Here is a 17,386-nt window from a genome sequence, read left to right as displayed (position 1 = left end):
TACACTAAAAGTCAGACAGTTGCGAKACGTAAAACAAAGTCTATATTCAAGAGTTTTAGCTTGTGAGCTCACTTACATAKCTATTGTTGATTGATTTGCCAGCGTTAGCATTAGCTTTGTAGCAAGTGGCTCCGTAGGCAATGTTGATTTGAATCGCTGCGGTTTTGTAGACAACTCATTTTTGTGCCGCTTCGGCTCGCAGCAGCTTGTGGGGAATCAATCGAATGGAAWGAAATTTATCTTCAGTGAAGGTGAAACACAACGAAGGGGATTTTTGCTTCATAAGTGTTTGAGTGTTTCTTATTATTGAATTCATAGTTTTATAGTAATCCCGAAATTTCGGGATTAAAAATATAAACTTCGGAATACCCAAGTTTTATTTGCTTTTACGTGCGAAAAACGTATGTATAAGAATTTACTTCCAAATTGAAGACATACATATGTATTATATCTTTACAGTAGGGATGAGCATGACTCCATACTCGGTATTAAAGCCATACTTTTGATCTCCAGCAATGCTCCTACTATTTTGCGATGGCTTGGACAGTTCAGAGTTTTGTTACTAATAGCTTATTTTCATTTCCTGATCTAAMCTTGTATGATCTTGAAGTTCCGACATTTCGGGAATGTTATGTACGGGATCCCGAAAATGTTTTGTATGCAGTAAAACCTAAAAATACCTTTCGACACCATAATTAATTTGGTTTGATTAAACTTTTACAATGATGAGAATCCCGAAATTTCGGGATTRGCAAATTCGGGATTCTGAAATATTTTTGTGTGCACTAAAGCCGAAAAATACCTTGTTTGCAAAATATACCAAAACTTTTCGACAGAATATTTGTTGAAAGAAATTTTTCATTGCAGCCATCGTATCTTGTGRTTCAATTTATACTTTTATGATCTTCGMGATTCYGAAAAATCGGTATTGACGGTATTTYAGAAAATTTGGAMGTACATCGCAACCCGAAAACATTTTATGCTATACTATCATTTTTTATTTCAACTACCTGATCTAGTGATTTGKTGTTATTTCAACTCCTGATTTTCGGGACTGGTAACTTCGGAATCCCGAAATTTTTTTGTTGTGGATGTACATCGCAACCCAAAAATATTTTATGCTTAAAGTATATCAATCTTATTCAATGAAACTTTGGTCGAAATAGATGTTTTATTCCCATATCTTTCGCATGAACCTTGGGAGGAGTAGATTTTTCATTTTAACCACCACATTAAGGAATATAATTTCATCTTAATGATCTTGAGAATTCCGAAATTTTGGRATCGRTAGAAACCCCAAAKTTTTTCAATCGAAAATAAACAATCTCCTACCCATAAAATAAAAGTAAACCAAAATGTTTCGATGAAAATTTGCTAGTATTTTTTTTTTATTTTATCTACCAGATTTAGATATTTGGTATTATTTTAACTCTACGATCTTGGGAATCCCGAAATTTCGGGACTGACAAGTTCGGGATCCCGAAATTTTTTGTTATGTATTTCGAACCAAAAATATTTGTAAAAAAAAATTTACCAAATTTGTTCGATGGCACTTTGTTATGGAAAAAATTATCAAGCCATCAAAGCTATTATTCACAATTAAAAATCATACCCTACTACCCGTTAGAGTAAAACTGAATCTCACGTAAAAACCTATTTTAATTCTTAATATACATTTAAATTCCTTTTTTTTGATTAAGTTAGATACTCTATTATTTATTTTTCGAATTTTTCGAAGTGGTAAATTCGGGATTACGTTAAGGTTGAAAGTGCTGTTTCATTCCAGCCACCATTTCTAGTTATTTGGCTTGATTTAAACTTTTATAATCGTGGTAATTCACAAAATTCAAGACTGACAATTTCGAAATCCCGAACTTCTTTTAGTATACATTGTAACCCAAATGTACTTTGGTCTTAAATTATACTAGTTTTTCGATGGAACTTCAAAATTTTTTGAAGTGGTAATATCGGGATCACGAACAGTTCGTTTGAAATTATGTTTCATTCCAGCTATCATACTTAAAGATTTTGCTTGATTTAAACTTGACTAGACGAATCCCGAAAATTCGGGATTGACAACTTCGGGATCCCGAGATTTTTTCCATGTCCATCGTAAACCAAAAGTACTTTAAGCTCAATATATAACAATTTTTTGAATGGAACTTGGTAAAAACAGAATTTTTGCTACAGCAATCAAATTTAGTGGCTATTCATAATGGAAAACTATACCGAAATAGGTTCGAAACTTAACTCATATGTAAACCTCCTTTAATACAAAATATACACCAGAGCTTACGACTTTTTAAAAATTTACTTTATGGTATTCATTAAGAGCAATGTATGTATGCAATGACTCCACAAAGTCGAACCACAAATGAAAGTCAATGCTTATGCACAACCAATTGCAATTAAGTGTTGTTGAAAATTCTAGCACTCCCACACAAGAGTTTGCAAACTTTCCACACACACCCATACATCGACAAAACCATTGGCATGGAAACTAATGAATATGAATATGCCGAAAGCTAATAACTTCTCATATTTTCACGTTATGTAATTTTGCAAATGAAGCTAGCACTAAGTTGATATTTGCTGCTTTAAACTTTTCGCATAGATATTTGTTTTTTTAGTTRCTTGATTACTTTATATATCGCCATATGTCGATTTGTTGCCAAAGTTYGCTTTGCATTTTGTAAGCTTACGGCAGCGCTTTTGGCATGCAATTTACACAATGTATTAATTAGTTTTAAAATYGGCAGCAAATTAGAGAATTACATGTTATTTGTGGCCTTTGTGGAARACGTTAAAGTTGAAAGCGAAGCAACTTCGTTTAAATAAATGAGAGAATTTGTAATATTTATTCATGAGAATGGTAGTAATTTCTTGATGAACAGTTAAAGTCGCACCAAATATGCCAGGGAAGACATGGAAGCAGGGAGAGTTTTTGGACTCTTCATTAAACACGCTTTAACAAAACGATTCAGAAAATAACTGTGTTATGTCCAACAAGTCACTCTTAGCTCATTTAATATCAGAGAGACAAAAACCAAATACAAAATCTTCTTTAACCGTTCTGCACAGACATCAGTTGCATCATTCCAATCAACCCCATCAGCTAATTAATTTCATACCTACTCTCACAATAAGAACCGACCAATGAGACCACTAAAGAGCTTAGAAAAGGTAAAGAGAGGGAATTTCCATCTTCTTTACAGATCAAGCACAGAGAACTCAAAATAGTAATAACCGATACAGGAAAACATATTACCATTCGGGAAGGTAAAGTAAAGGGTGATCTAATTCGAGGTTCCTTACTTATTTAAAGCAAAACATAGAAACTTCAAATTTAATGGAGAGTGTTTACTATAATTCGAATGACCATTCTTTACCATTTTGAAATATTATCTCCTTTAATTCATCTTTTCTATCCGTTCAGTCCAATTTTCGATGACCCATTCGAGCATTTCGACTGATCTACGAGCGGGATGCTTTGCTCCAAAGCTTGAATGGAAGCGGGATCTTTCTCATAGACTTAATACTTTATATATCTCCAGAAGTTTCCAAAAGTCTGAGGGTGTGATATCACACGATATTGGCGGGGAATCGACCGACTCAAAACGTGAAATCATCCACTCACCGAATGCCCTTCTCAATAATTCCTTTGATGGATGCGTGCTAAAACGAAATATCGGCGAAATCAAGAACTCCAATTTCAGGTAGCAGATAGACGGTTATCATGGCGCGATAAAGGTCGCCATTGACGTTTACGTCCTTATTGGTATAATTTTTCAAGAAATATAGCTCGATGATTCCTCAAACCACACCAAACCGTTGTCTTTGTTGATGAAATGACAGTTCTTAAACCTTTTCAGATTATTCTTCCAATCAAATGTGGCAATTTTGCTCGTTTACCTACCCATTGAGCCATAAATGGGCCTCATCACTGATCAAAMTTTGGYTTCAAAACGTCGGATCTTCTTGGAACTTTTCAATAGCCCATAGAGTGAAGCGGTAATATCTTTAATAACTTGAACCACTGCGCACATAATTGGAAGGAATATTGAAGTCGCGCGAACCGCTGGAGAGGAGAGTTGTAACGTGCTTTTTCGCAGATGCTTCGAAGYTTAGCAAGAAGATGGGAGGGAGAGTCTTCTAGCGGCTGCTCTCCATCAACTATATTTTTAAGGTACCAAAGCATTGCAGTGTCTTTCAATCGGAGACCTCATTGTCAGTAGCATTAAGCTACAAAGCCGATGAGCTTGCTAAGAAACCWGATTTCATATGATTGGCAACGAGTTGGAACTTTACTGTTCCTCTACTGTGTAGCGTTGGATCGCTGGTTGGCAAACTCTGGTCAACAACCAAATTTTACACGGTTACGAAAACATTTTGACCCAAGGTAGTGTTCAAGAGGTTCCATAAACTACTTGGAAGGTATGATAACTGAACACTGTTCAATAGACTCGCATGCGATGGGACTAGATATCTTGTTGAATGCAAATTGCCAAATTTSTAAGAARCAGTCGCAGTGGAAYCATCTACAYACTTTTTTCTCAACTGTCCAGCTTTTGCGATATTGAGATTGAAAAACCTCGATAGATAGACCTTGGAAGAATATGACAAAGTGGTTGATATTGATATTAACAAATTTGTGGCAAGCTCAATCTCTTCGTCAATGTATGAAAATTCGGTGAACCATATATATAGTAAGTGTATTGGGAATCACAGAGGACCAAGCACACAGCTATTCAAGTGGGATACTATCTTGCTTTTGTAGCAAGGATCATCCCTAAGACATAACATAGTCTCACATACTTTAYCCACTGCTGGATTGCAGACTTTGAATACTTTCTCCTAGTAGAAGATTAAATAGAAAACAAAGATAATGAAACGAAAAAACACATGAGTAAGCTTGCTGACACCAGTTCTGTTCAGTTCAGTGTTATGTAACCGAAAAGGATCGGGGTTTGTGGCCGAGGACTGGTACGTCAGTAGCATCCCCAAGACCGCTTAGCAAAACAAAATTTTACCGTCGATAATCTTTACAATCTTTCACACAAACTCTTCCGTACGGAGAGTAGAACAAAAGTTAGTGTAAGAATGAGATTTCGTAAAAGAAGTGGCCTCAGCGCCAGGAACAAGTAGATAAGATTGATTCCTGCCAATGGCCAGGCAGTAGAGACCACATAAGCAGAAAAAAAACAGGATTTTTTTCCCCCAGAACGGTCGGACCAAATTGGCTTCCACTCGTTCATTGAATTTTGGGTTTCTATATAAAGGGAGAGATATGAGATTCTAATCATTAACTTTGTGATATGAGGCAGTTTGGATTTGGGCCTTTAGAGAATCGCGATATTAGTGCATTAAGTAATCGAYTTGAAAAGAAGTTGACCTCAAACGGTTAAGCTAGTGACCTAGATTAATGAATCGACTTAGAAAGAAGTTGATCTCAAGGGGTTAAGATACTTTGATCTCTAAGATTGGTTGCAATATTGTATAATAATATAGAGTAATTGATTCAGGTGTGAATGGAGCCAAAAATCAATGGAACAATTCGTGCTTATAAGGACCTGGTAAAATTTAGTTCTTCGGGAAACTGAATATACTGTCTTCTTAACAGATTTTAGTTACCAGTTTGAAAGCAAAATACTTGCAGGGATAAACGATATGGGAAACAATATCTTCCTTGTGATGCTCACCTTCCTTCTGCTGTRCCACTTCGCTTTAGAAGCAGCGTACATATCATTATCTGCAGCCATAGTAATTTTCGAACAAATTTTGAACGGTTTTAAATTTCAGTCAAACAAATTGAAAGTAGTACTGCTTGCAATATACAGTTATCGCCAAGAATTTAAACTTTTTTGATAACCACAACACACACTTACAAATAATTTAAGGCAATACCTGGCCGATGCTGCGTAATTTATTTGCAATCACAAGAAACTTAGCAATTTTCCTCTCTTTCTCTTGTCTCCCTTCTCTTCGTAGCGCTGCACATCTCGCCCTSACTCATTTACGTGAAGAGTTTATGGTTTCTTGTCTCAATTTCAAATTTCCTCAACTGATACAAGTGTGTCTTTGAACTCTCCCAAAACTTTATTTGCGGTAAAACGAATTTCTTCATGCACACAGCTCTTATTGCATTTTGCATATAGGTGTACGGGTGTGTGCGTGCAATGTTGATTTATTAGTAGGGATAGCATTTAGTAGTCGCTTACGTTGTTACGAAAAGTTTGACAGCGTTAAAGTCTCGACTTTTCTGGCTTTACGTAAAAGTTTTCACGCCGCTTATCGGCTGAGTGTCAGAGAGAGCCGTTGGAGTTTCGTATTTCAATTTTTTATTTTGTATAAAAAACATTCGTTTTGATTTGGTATTTTACAAAAGTTTATTTGAAAGGTAAACGTGTTTATTTTTTGCTTTCACCGTCTTTTGTTTTTGTTTCTGTTTTACTTTGAAAGTGAAGTGAATGCAAATTGTGTCCAAGCTGTCATAGGCAAACAAGAGACCTAATGGCAAAAATGAACTGTGCTAGGACATCGCTTAAGTTTTAATTAGATGGTGTGGGTATTGTCGTCGGAAAATGTGTTGGTATTTTGCAGGAAACAATCGTACTAGACGTGTTGGAAACACACTACATTATACTTTCAAATCAGTCCCAGTAACTATATTATGTTTCTGGTAGATAGTGTATTGAGGAATGTTTGAGTTAAAAGCTCCGATTTCGCATAATATTCTTCATTCGTAATTCAAGTTGTGGCCTGAATAAATCTTGGTGTATACTGCCACAATAAAAACAGCTAAAATTTATTTCATTTACCTCGTATACTGATATATATGTAGGTAGGTAATGGGAGCCAATAAGACCGCTATTAAGCAAGCCTAGACATTTGGGATCCAATTACAGTTATTGTTCCCTCTTCATATAATACTTAGCCTAAGACATTTGGCTTCCCAATTCAATTACTGTTCCCTCTTCTTATAAGACTCATATTCTTAATGTTTTAAAACTCAAAGAACTTAACAAGAGATCAACTTATATAGAAGTGATTCTTCTGCAAAGATTTGGTGAAACTCCGCAGGATTCATAACAATTTGATTTCTTGAGCAAACTAACAGCTGAATTTCTGGTCTCACGTTTCAAGACAAATAATTTTTAACTCTGGCGGTCCTTTGTTAGTCGATTCGACTAGAGTTCTTAATGAAAACAATGCAAAAAATAGAAGCCTATTAGTATAAGTTCGGTTCGATGGTTGATCTAGAGAGATCGCACGTGGATCGATATATGTGTCCTTTGTGAAGCCATAGAAAATATTAGCAAAACGCTTAGTAGCCAATACAAATTTGCAGAGGCGTTTAATTTCTATTCCGTCAATTCGGTGGGATGTCTGAAGGTATTCACGCTCAAGTCCTTAATATTGAACTCCCAAATGCGGAACAGTCAGGAAGTTAGTTTCGAGTTACTTCCATCTCATCTTCTTCCATAAAACTACTGCACATAGCGTCTGCTTAGATTCCTAGCATTGCAGCATGAACGCCAATAGGGAAGTGTTAAAATCCCCACAACTACGTAGAGTCTAGCCCTACTGAGGGCAAAGAGATCACTAGATCTCTTATGATCGAAAGTTGATAAAGAGCTCCTGACAGTAAACCGCTCCACCAACCTTTTGATCAATAATCTCCTAATATTTGATCAATCCGAAAAAAAACTGACAGCCGTTCTCCTCCAACGGATTCTTCTCAGCCACAACTCTTAAGCCGCGAATGAGTAGCCGGAGTTCGGTTGGGCGAACCCATGATCCAAGTGACCCAGCATGAAGTCAAAGTGTGTGCGGATTTCCTAGTGTTCAGACACATGTTCTTTTAGAAACCCAGYTTCTCCGAGTCTGATATCAATTTATGCATCCATACACCTTCCAACGATGGCTATGTACAAGATAACGTTACTTGCCGTGGTTGGACCTTTTACTCTCACTAAAATATTATGGGGCTAAATATTCAACTTTCGCAGAATAAGTAAAGTAATGACACCAAAAAGGAATTCTCTGTGAAAGCGTTTCGAGAGGAGATTTAAGTAAAAGAATATCAGGAGATTTATGTTGAAAAAAAGAATCATTAACAGATGAACTTAAAAACCAAACCCGAAACAAATCCGGGTCCGTTCCAGTTACTTAGACCCGACTGACGTGGGAACAGAATGTATTTTATAAAAGGCCTTTGTCTCTTCACATCTGAATTGAAATGTATAACAAATCCCGAGTGCAAATTCTGCAACTTATTGAAAGCTATATAACTTTCCGAGCGCTTAAGCTCCCATCATTTACAAAATAGAAAAAAAGAGAAGAGTAATTTGCCTCAAGAAATACACATTCATATATTGTATCTCCACTAAGGGGGCTTAATATTCATGAGGGCTAAACACCCTTGTGCGCAAAGAAAATGACGCCGTTGAAGTGGATGTAAAAAAATAAATAAAAACTGGTAAAGCAAAGTGTTGAGAAGTGAAATGCGATTAGGATCCCACAAAAGTGCAATAAAGTACATGCATAAACAACAAAGTGAATAAAAGGAGACAAGACAGGAATAATAAGTGCGATTGAATGAAGAAAGTACCATGAAAGAGGTGACAGCAGAAAAAATAAATACAAAGGCAAGTAATTTTATTGAAAAAATTTAAAAAGAAAAGTAGTTGAAAAAAAAAATAAAATATATACTGATTGGACGGATATGGGCTCTTTACAAAGAGTTACAAAATACCGCCATGGAAACTCCCGAGACACAACGGAGTTGAATTAACAATTAAGGAGCATACCAAGTACCAGGCAGTAATTCTGGACAACAAGCTGATGTGGAAACTCAGTGTTTACGAAAATGCTTGGATCTACTTGGAGCCTAACACCGCGCCACATATATTGGTGTTACACGGCGTTAGTCAAGCCAATCTTACATTATTATTCTCTGGTGTGGCGAACCGTTATGAAGAAATCTTCATASATGAAACCGATGGAACGGGTACAGCAATTCGCTATTCTCTGCATAACTTAAGCACTAAAAACCACTCCAACGACGGCAATAAAAATATTGCTGAATCTACCACCGATCGACATTGCAATTGAAAGATCTGCGGCAAATTCAGCTTCAAGATTGGCGTCTACAGGTCAGTTTGCTAGAAGGACTTTCGGGCATACCACAATAAGCGGGAGGCGAACAAATGTGTTTTTATTTGGGAGAGAAGGTACCAAGTCACACTAAAGGCAAATGGATGGCGCAGAAGCCTGTGACACATCATCGGAACTTAAAAAAAACAGCTGATAAATCCAAAATGGCGAGTGGAATTGGAAGCCGGAATCTACTGCTCCGAGCTGAACCTCGGGCGACCCTTCAAGCTTGCGGATTACAGCAGTATCTTCAAGGCCAAAGTATTTGCAGTTGGGAAAGCGGCCAAGATAACTAACAACGCAGAAAATTACATAAAAAGGATAAACATATACGTCGATAGCCAGGCAGCAATTTAGGTAATAATCTCATATCGCATTATGTCAGAGAATCTCTTTAGAATCAGTAGATTTAGCGGCTGTCAGATAGCGACTGCATATATACTGGGTTCCAGGCCAACAACGAGTTCCGGGTATGAAGCATCTGAGATTGCCTAAAGTTTCATCCGTCTGACTACCGAATAAGCACAGGAAACACCGAAAACACTAAGGACGATATTACAAAGAAATTTGCGAAAGGCAAAAGCGCGTGATGAAATGTCTTAAGTACATGCAGATTCGCCCAGATCATGTGCAGGAGACACGGTCTCGAAAGGACTGTCAAAGATCTTTTGCCCCCTTGACAAGACACAACCTACTGGTATCACAAACCGGAAAGGCATAAGTGATAACCATACTTGCAGAGTGTTCAGACACTGGAACATCTCCTAGGAGTCTCGGAGTTTAAAGGATTGCACAAAATAACAAACGTACACAACAAGTCGGTCCAAAAGTTCGTCCATTTAGCTCCACTACGATAAGATTAATTAATATTTTCAGTAAAATATCAACGATGTGTTCGGAGTGTCAGATATTTGGCAACGAGTGCCTTGAAAAGTTTCGATCTCGCACGTTTCCATGTTAAGGTTGCCCCACCTTATAAGCCCTAGCTTGGTTTTGTATATTTTAAATGAACAACAGCGATTTCAGGTTGAAAATTACATCCAATCGTACGTAAATACAGTAGACGTGGTTCTAATTCGATCCCATAGAGTTTCAGAAAATGTTATAGGTCATGTTTAGTTCGAGTTAATTAAATAAATACCCAAAAACAAAAATTTGCTTAAAAATTACGTGACGTCATACCATTTAAACCGAAAGTTGGGTCTTACATATACAAACATAGATCTACCGTAAATTGCGTTCTTATTAAAGTGCTTGCCACATTTTAGGTAAAAACCCAGTACTGCAGCTATTTTGAAGAGAAATCACAAAAACAAAATTCGCTGCAATGTACCACCAAACACATACACACACATACGGCGATCTGTGAATGCATGGACGCAGTATGTTAATATACAAAAAGTGGCAGCAGCCAACAACGGCTGATGAAGCCCCGGCAACCGGCAATCAGCAGTCAGTAGTCAGCAATGCGTAAATACACAAGTGAGAACATTTTTTGCGCCCATGTGAATTGCACGCTTGCCACGCCGAGCAAATGTCCCGCACACAGTCAGCTAACTAAGTAGCAATAGCAAAAGCAACAACAAATGATAACTGTGCCATTTCCTGCTTGTTAAAGCAACGTACTGGCATATCCAACACTCCTGCGGGACCCCATGATCGGTTGCATGGCACATGTCGCTCTGCGCTTTTTGCTGTCATCCGTTTATTTTTACTTTTTTTATTAAAGCACCAAAGGGGCGAGACTATCAATTCGCTAGGGAATGGCAGGAAAGCAGCTTCTTTTTTCGGCTGACAACACCAGCATGCTTGTATGTGTGGTGCTTTTGATACGCACTAAAGTAGTTGGAACCTGCCGCTGTGTCTAGWGGTTACATGATGTTGTTAGCCGGGTGGCTGTGGTAGATGCGGTGTTGCGTTAAAAATGCTGCRTATTTTTGGGCGCTGTAAAGTAGGTGTTTTTCAGCGCAGCCATTTTCGGCAGTTAGCTTTCATGCAAGCAGCTAGAGTTGTTGAGTGCAGCAATTTGTTAAAAAATTTAGCTAGACGGCCTAAAAGTAGGCAGTGTTTTTTTTTTTTTTTTTTTTTTTTTTTGTTTTTTATTTTTTTTTTTTTTTTTTTTTTTTTTTTTTTTTTTTTTTTTTTTGTGAAAGCGAATTGAAGCGTACCATATGTGATTGTACTGCGTGTTTTACTTTACACAAAACCGCTTTAGTAAGATTAGGAAACATAATTAAGATATTTTTAAAAAAATCGCCTAAAAGTAGGCAATGTTTAATTTAAAATATTTAAAAAACATTCTCATGATCAACTGTGGGCTAAGATTCCTTCATTGTCTTCTCGCACAAATAAAATAATTAAGTTTTCGTGCCTAAAAGTAGACAATATTTGATTTAAAATATATGTGCTTATATTATTCATCTTATCTTCATATTATCTTCAAATTGGTACCAAACTCCATTCAATATCTTCCCGCAGACATAAAACAAGTGTTTCGCGCCTAAAAGTACGTACTTGTCATAAACAATTCTACTGACACCCTTAAATTTTTTATATTGCTATCATCCTAAAAGTAGGCAGCAGTTAATTGAAAGTTTAATTTTTCATGTTTTTTTTTATTCAAAATTTAAATAAAATACATTCAGTTATTTTCTCCTGATATGTAAATTTAATTGGACGCCTAAAATTATGCAATTTTTTTTTCTATCGATTTTTTTAGCAATGGCACAAACCAAAAAACAAAGAACTTGTTGAGCATAAAGGCTAGACACAAATAATTTTTGAAGGTCTAAGAAACTGAACGCTAAGCGAAACTGAGAAACTAGAAAGTAGATTAAGAGGGCCTGTTTGAAAACTTTTTTGAGAGCTATTTCGGATATTGATTCAAAATTTCAATATTATACAAAAATCTGTTATTATAACTAACTAAAAAAAAATCGTTTTTGCTCCTTACTTTCATACCGGATGTGCTCTTTAAGACAGTAATTAAAGGTGGTCTGCATTTAGGCGCATCAAAAAAAATAAACACATTTTTTTCAATTTCACACATTAAAGGTCGATGCTTCTATAATCAAAAGTCAAATGTTCAATATTTTTATTTATATATTTGACTTCGAAGCCTTTTAGGCAAATCTTTAGAACTTTTCAATTTTGAAATGAAACATGAAAATTTCGAAAATGAATTTTGTGCTCAAAGGAACGGTATAAGTCAACTTGTTATTACTTTTCTTCAAATTTGCAAACTTAAAGATGCATTTTTGAGTACACCCCTTGAAGCAATATGAGTAAAATATGTGTTGGCCATTARTTTCATCTGCACAGGGCAACCATTAAATGGAAAAGTGCTTTTTTCTCGACTAACCGCCACTCGGAGTAACTGCATGCTGCAGTTAGTGCTTTTACCCTGAGTAACTAACACCATTTGCACTTTCATGGAATGTAAAGCAGAGTTGCCAGAAAGAAAAAACCGCTTCGACTAACTAGAATATTCAAATAAAAAGTAACTTTAACAACTAAATAATGACGGTAATGCATTTTCCAGCTTAAAAAAGGGGCGAAAATCGTGCAGACTAAAGGCTGCAGTAACTAAAATTAACAAAAAAAAGTTGTGAAAATAAAGTAGAGCGTTTGTTTGGCGCATAAAATATAGGTGTTGAACACAAATGCGTTCACTTTTGCAATTGCAAATGCGTCGCAAATTTATAGCATGCTTTTAGGCAAATTGACTCATAGTACTGATTTATATTCACTTAAGTGGGACAAACAATATATAGGTATATAAAAACTAAATAACTTTACAGTCAAGAAGAAAGATTTTCCAACTTCCGCGTGACTTTATACGGAATATATAGGCCAATATGTGAGTTGTTTTAATAAGACAGAGTGAGAGATTAGGCTCTACATATATAACAGTCGTTATGTCGGGTAATCTGGTTTGTTTTTTGACATTTTTTATTTCGTAGAAATTTTTATTCTACAATGGAACTTTTTTCACATATCATGAAGTATATCGTGGAGTGTATGAACAAGTTTTTACGAAATTTTTTGATCGCATCTGTCGAAGAAATGGCTGGGTGAATGACATGCGTTGTTTCAACGTCGAGTCGTATTATTATTTTTGGGTCCTTTTTGAATCCTTACAATGGTAAAGTGAGTTTCTACATTAATTCTAAGGGTATAAGGKAACATAAAATGCAAACCCACAAAAAGAAAATTGTAAAAGATTACCCTACTGACCCCTGAAGACACTTTTTTTTTTTTTGCTTTAACCCTTGCAAGTTGCAAAAGTGCGAATTTTTTGGTTATACCCAAACTTAGCTCTTCTCTACTTGTTTTTTATTCAAATTAAAACTAAAATAAAGCAAATTTCTCGTTTAGTTCAAAAATATTTATATATATTTTTATAATTTTACAGGGCGTTGTTGCATTCAGCTCGCAAGGTGATCGTATTGCCTTAACCCAGATCGAACAAATGGTGAATGGAAAATATGAAAAACTGGGTTATTACGATACGCAATTGGATAACTTAACGTGGTTAAATATGGAGCAGTGGAGTGGTGGAAAAGTAAGTACATCTAATTTTAACTCTTCACGCAGTTATTTGGTGCTTTGACTTCTCATTTTGGCAACTCACAACTTGTCATAACCATAAAATCATACATTTTTAAATTTTTTTATAAAAAATTGTTGTTGGATTATATGAAACTTTTATTTTAAAAATTCTATATTCTACCTAATAAATTTTGATATGACTTTTGGTTTATAAGGCCAATATGTTAGCCAAATGGCGACAAAAAGCAATGCTGTCTCTATGAACAATGTTGTTGTTAAACATATCTACACCTGGCTTTTTATCTTGTACTGATTATTCTACCTTCTAGCTATTATGTTATTATCTTAAACACTGGAAAAAGAGTAACAAGGTTACAATAGTATAAATATCTAAGAAAATTTATATTTAACGTCTTACTAGTCTTAGACATTTTCTAAGATTCAAAAAAAAGGCTTGTCAATGAACTTAAATTTGGTGTGAAGCGTACTTCAATGTACACCCGAAAAAACGCAATGTCAATATTTTGATTACTAAATTATATTAGGCACTTATTTATTTAATAATATATATAATTTAATATATATAATTTTCATATCAAAACTTTGTATTCAGACATAACGGGTAGCTTAAAGCTGATGACTCCAGAGATTTTGAAAATAGCTTACAAGTAAGCAAACTTACTAAAGGGAAATTGTTATCCAAGAATTGAATAATTGAAATAGTTAAGTCATACACCAAAAAGTACGCACTGTTTAAAAAAAGTAGGCAATAATTGACAAATATTAATATAAATTTGGAAAAAAATTTATTACATGCTCATAATGCGGCTGATTATTGCATGAAAATTGTTATTCGAAACTTCAACCAGTTGATATACATACCAAAAAGTTAATTTAATTTTAAATAACGCCTTAAAGTAGGCAATACTCATAAAAAGTTAGTGTAAAAATTAGCAAGTTTAATACAATCTCAATATTCGTCTGCTTATTCAGGAAAATTGTTAAAAATTTTACGAGTTAAAATAAACACCGAAATCCGAAATGTATACTAAATTTTTCAATAACCTCCAAAAGTTGGCCATATTTAGCAAATATTATTATAAAAGGGGGCRAAAATCACTACGTTCTCAACATGCGGGTATATTTTACGAGAAAAGTATTGCCCAAAAATTTCAACAGTTCAGATATACATAAAAAATAAATAACGCCTATATGTAGGCATTATTTAAAATGTGTCAGTATAAAGTACGAAAATTTTAGTACTTCCCCGATATTCGACTAAGTGTTTTTTATTACCAAACATGGAGAATATTTATATATTTTAACAACGTCTAAAAGTAGTTGTAGTACCTACTTGAGGAAATGTTTAACGCATAARAAAAAAATTGTGTAGAAGAAACCGGAASTCATCCTTCTATKGAATACTTTGATAGACCGCCAAAAKGTATGCTACTAATTCTAAATGTTTAAAAAATCTCCCAGCAATATAATTTATGGCTAAGAGAAATAAAAACTGTGTGACAAAAGTTGAAAATCGATCGTCTAAGAAAAATTTTTTTTTTTTTTTTCAAAAACAAAAAATTATAAGAATTTAATTTTGTGTAACTTCATAAAAAAAACCTTCCAGAAACTTTGTGTTATAGTTTCTAGCTGGCATTATGATAAACTATGTGAAAGAAATTGAAACAAAGTCGCCTCAAAATACATTTTGCCAATAAAGTCAATATAAATTAGAAAAGAAACTGAAACTTAGAAATTATTTTTTTTTTTAAATAAAGTCAATATAAATTTGATTTTGTTTTTCACTTCTTTGATATTTTTTCAACCTACGTATGCCTTTTCCAAAATTTAATGAATTGTCTTGAGAGAATATCCTCGCTACTTCTTTTAATCTCTCAGGAAGATGATCTGTGAAAAGCATATCTGTTGTCGCTACCAAAAAGAAAACTACAGTTTCAATTCAAATGTGCAAACATTCTGCTTGGTCTACTCGCTATTCATTTCCTTTCAATCTACAAGCGTCCATTAGCGCCTACTTCAACAAAAACTCTAAATACCTGTTTCCATCCACCCACATATGAAACGTGAAAGTCAATCATATTTGCTAGCCATTTATGATGATGCCACACTTTCTACCACACAATACAAAGCGCCACACTTTGACTTAACAACTCGGCGTCCAAGTGAACCAATTGGAAGTCCATAGCTACACTTATTTCAATGCCACAGCCTACAATGAATCTTTATGAAAGGCAAGTGCCGGCGTCCTTGACTCGCATGTGCTTGCATATTTAAGAAAATTATTCAAATAAGCCAGCAGCTCAATTCACACCGTCGCTCAAAGGCTGCGACTGAGCGCAGCACTTAGCCACTTCACAACAACACTCCCAACTCATTCACTTCACACCGAACCYCGAACGCTTAACTTGAGCAGGTGATAAAATGAAGCTCACTTCAATGCTCACTGCCAAGGTGGTATAAAGGATGTTCACACAGATATATATACACAGATATACATACATGCTTATGTATATATATATATAAGAATATTCCAAAAGTGACTCTGCAAAAGTGAGTGAGTCGGCGCTCTTTTATAAAGCCTTTTCACTACCGACTTGCCGCTRTTGATTTGCTGACGGAAGTGCTTGAGAATAAATCATTGCTTTTTTAGGCAAATTCACCAACCTACAGCAACAACAACAACAAAATTACAATTTCAGATTGTGTTGAAAAATACAAAAACGAAGTACGCCGAAATCACAAACAACTGTCCGCTAAGCATATAAGAGAGCGAGCGAGTCGGACTGAGTAGGAGTGTGCCTTGGCGTATACGCGAAATTGAAGGATTATTTGATTTCGTGCGGCAAATGGATGTGAAAAGTGCACTTTACCAAGCGCCAGTGGGCAATGAATTGAATTTGTCAGCCGTTGTGTAGACTAACACCAGCACAAACATATTTCAGACACACACACACAAATATACATTCWCTGGCACTCGCCTATTTTATCTATTTCTACTACACACCATTTCGGCATGTCGTCGATATGTGAATAGGCGCGCAGAGTTAGACAGCCGAAGAGACTACGAAATGCCTTGGTAGCTGCAAAAAGTAGCAGGCGCTTCACTATCGATGCATGTGTGTGTATATGTATTCGCATGTATGTATGTGCGTATGCATGCCTCTGTGTTTCTGAAAATGGCTTCTCGAATATGCAGAGTGAAAATTGATTACACCCATGCACCGCYGACACACTCAATCGCACACACACACCCACAAAGCAGTGTTAGCCAGTTATTTGAAATCGAATCGCTCGCTAACTGTTAAGCATTTCAAGTGTGCAACTGCAATCTAAAACGTATTTATAAATGTGAATGCCTCACTTTTTTCCATTTTACCCACTAAATGTGGTGCGCACACCTATTTGTAGCGTCAGTGCTACATATGCGTGYGTATGTATCAATTTACATGCATTTGAAGTTTAATTTGACTTGCTGGTGTGAAAAAATTATGCTGCTCCATTTGGGTATGCCTCGATTGTGGCACGTTAGGCGCAGCCGAGTGTGAATGATATATTTACAGTGGAAAAATGGTGCAAATTGCTTTTTGCGGGTTATTCGCACACACAAGTGAAGCATCAATGCAGTGATGGCATTAGTAGTAGGCGCGGTGGAGCGTAT

General features: G+C 35.6%; 1 protein-coding gene across 1 annotated transcript in view; it reads left to right on the top strand.

Annotated features, from left to right (window-relative positions):
- Positions 1 to 17,386, top strand: part of LOC108966348 (gamma-aminobutyric acid type B receptor subunit 1) — a 118,110-nt gene that overhangs the window by 53,954 nt on the left and 46,770 nt on the right. Inside the window, exon 6 of the mRNA XM_018929197.1 lies at positions 13,571 to 13,720. Within this exon, the coding sequence (XP_018784742.1) occupies positions 13,571 to 13,720 (150 nt within the window). The remainder of the gene's footprint in view (positions 1 to 13,570; positions 13,721 to 17,386) is intronic.

The sequence above is a fragment of the Bactrocera latifrons genome, unplaced genomic scaffold, assembly GCF_001853355.1.
Source record: "Bactrocera latifrons isolate USDA-ARS-PBARC rearing strain unplaced genomic scaffold, ASM185335v1 scaffold_16, whole genome shotgun sequence".
NCBI lineage: Eukaryota > Metazoa > Arthropoda > Insecta > Diptera > Tephritidae > Bactrocera > Bactrocera latifrons.
Note: the sequence above shows the minus strand (reverse complement) of the source record. Positions and strands in the feature narration are given on the sequence as shown.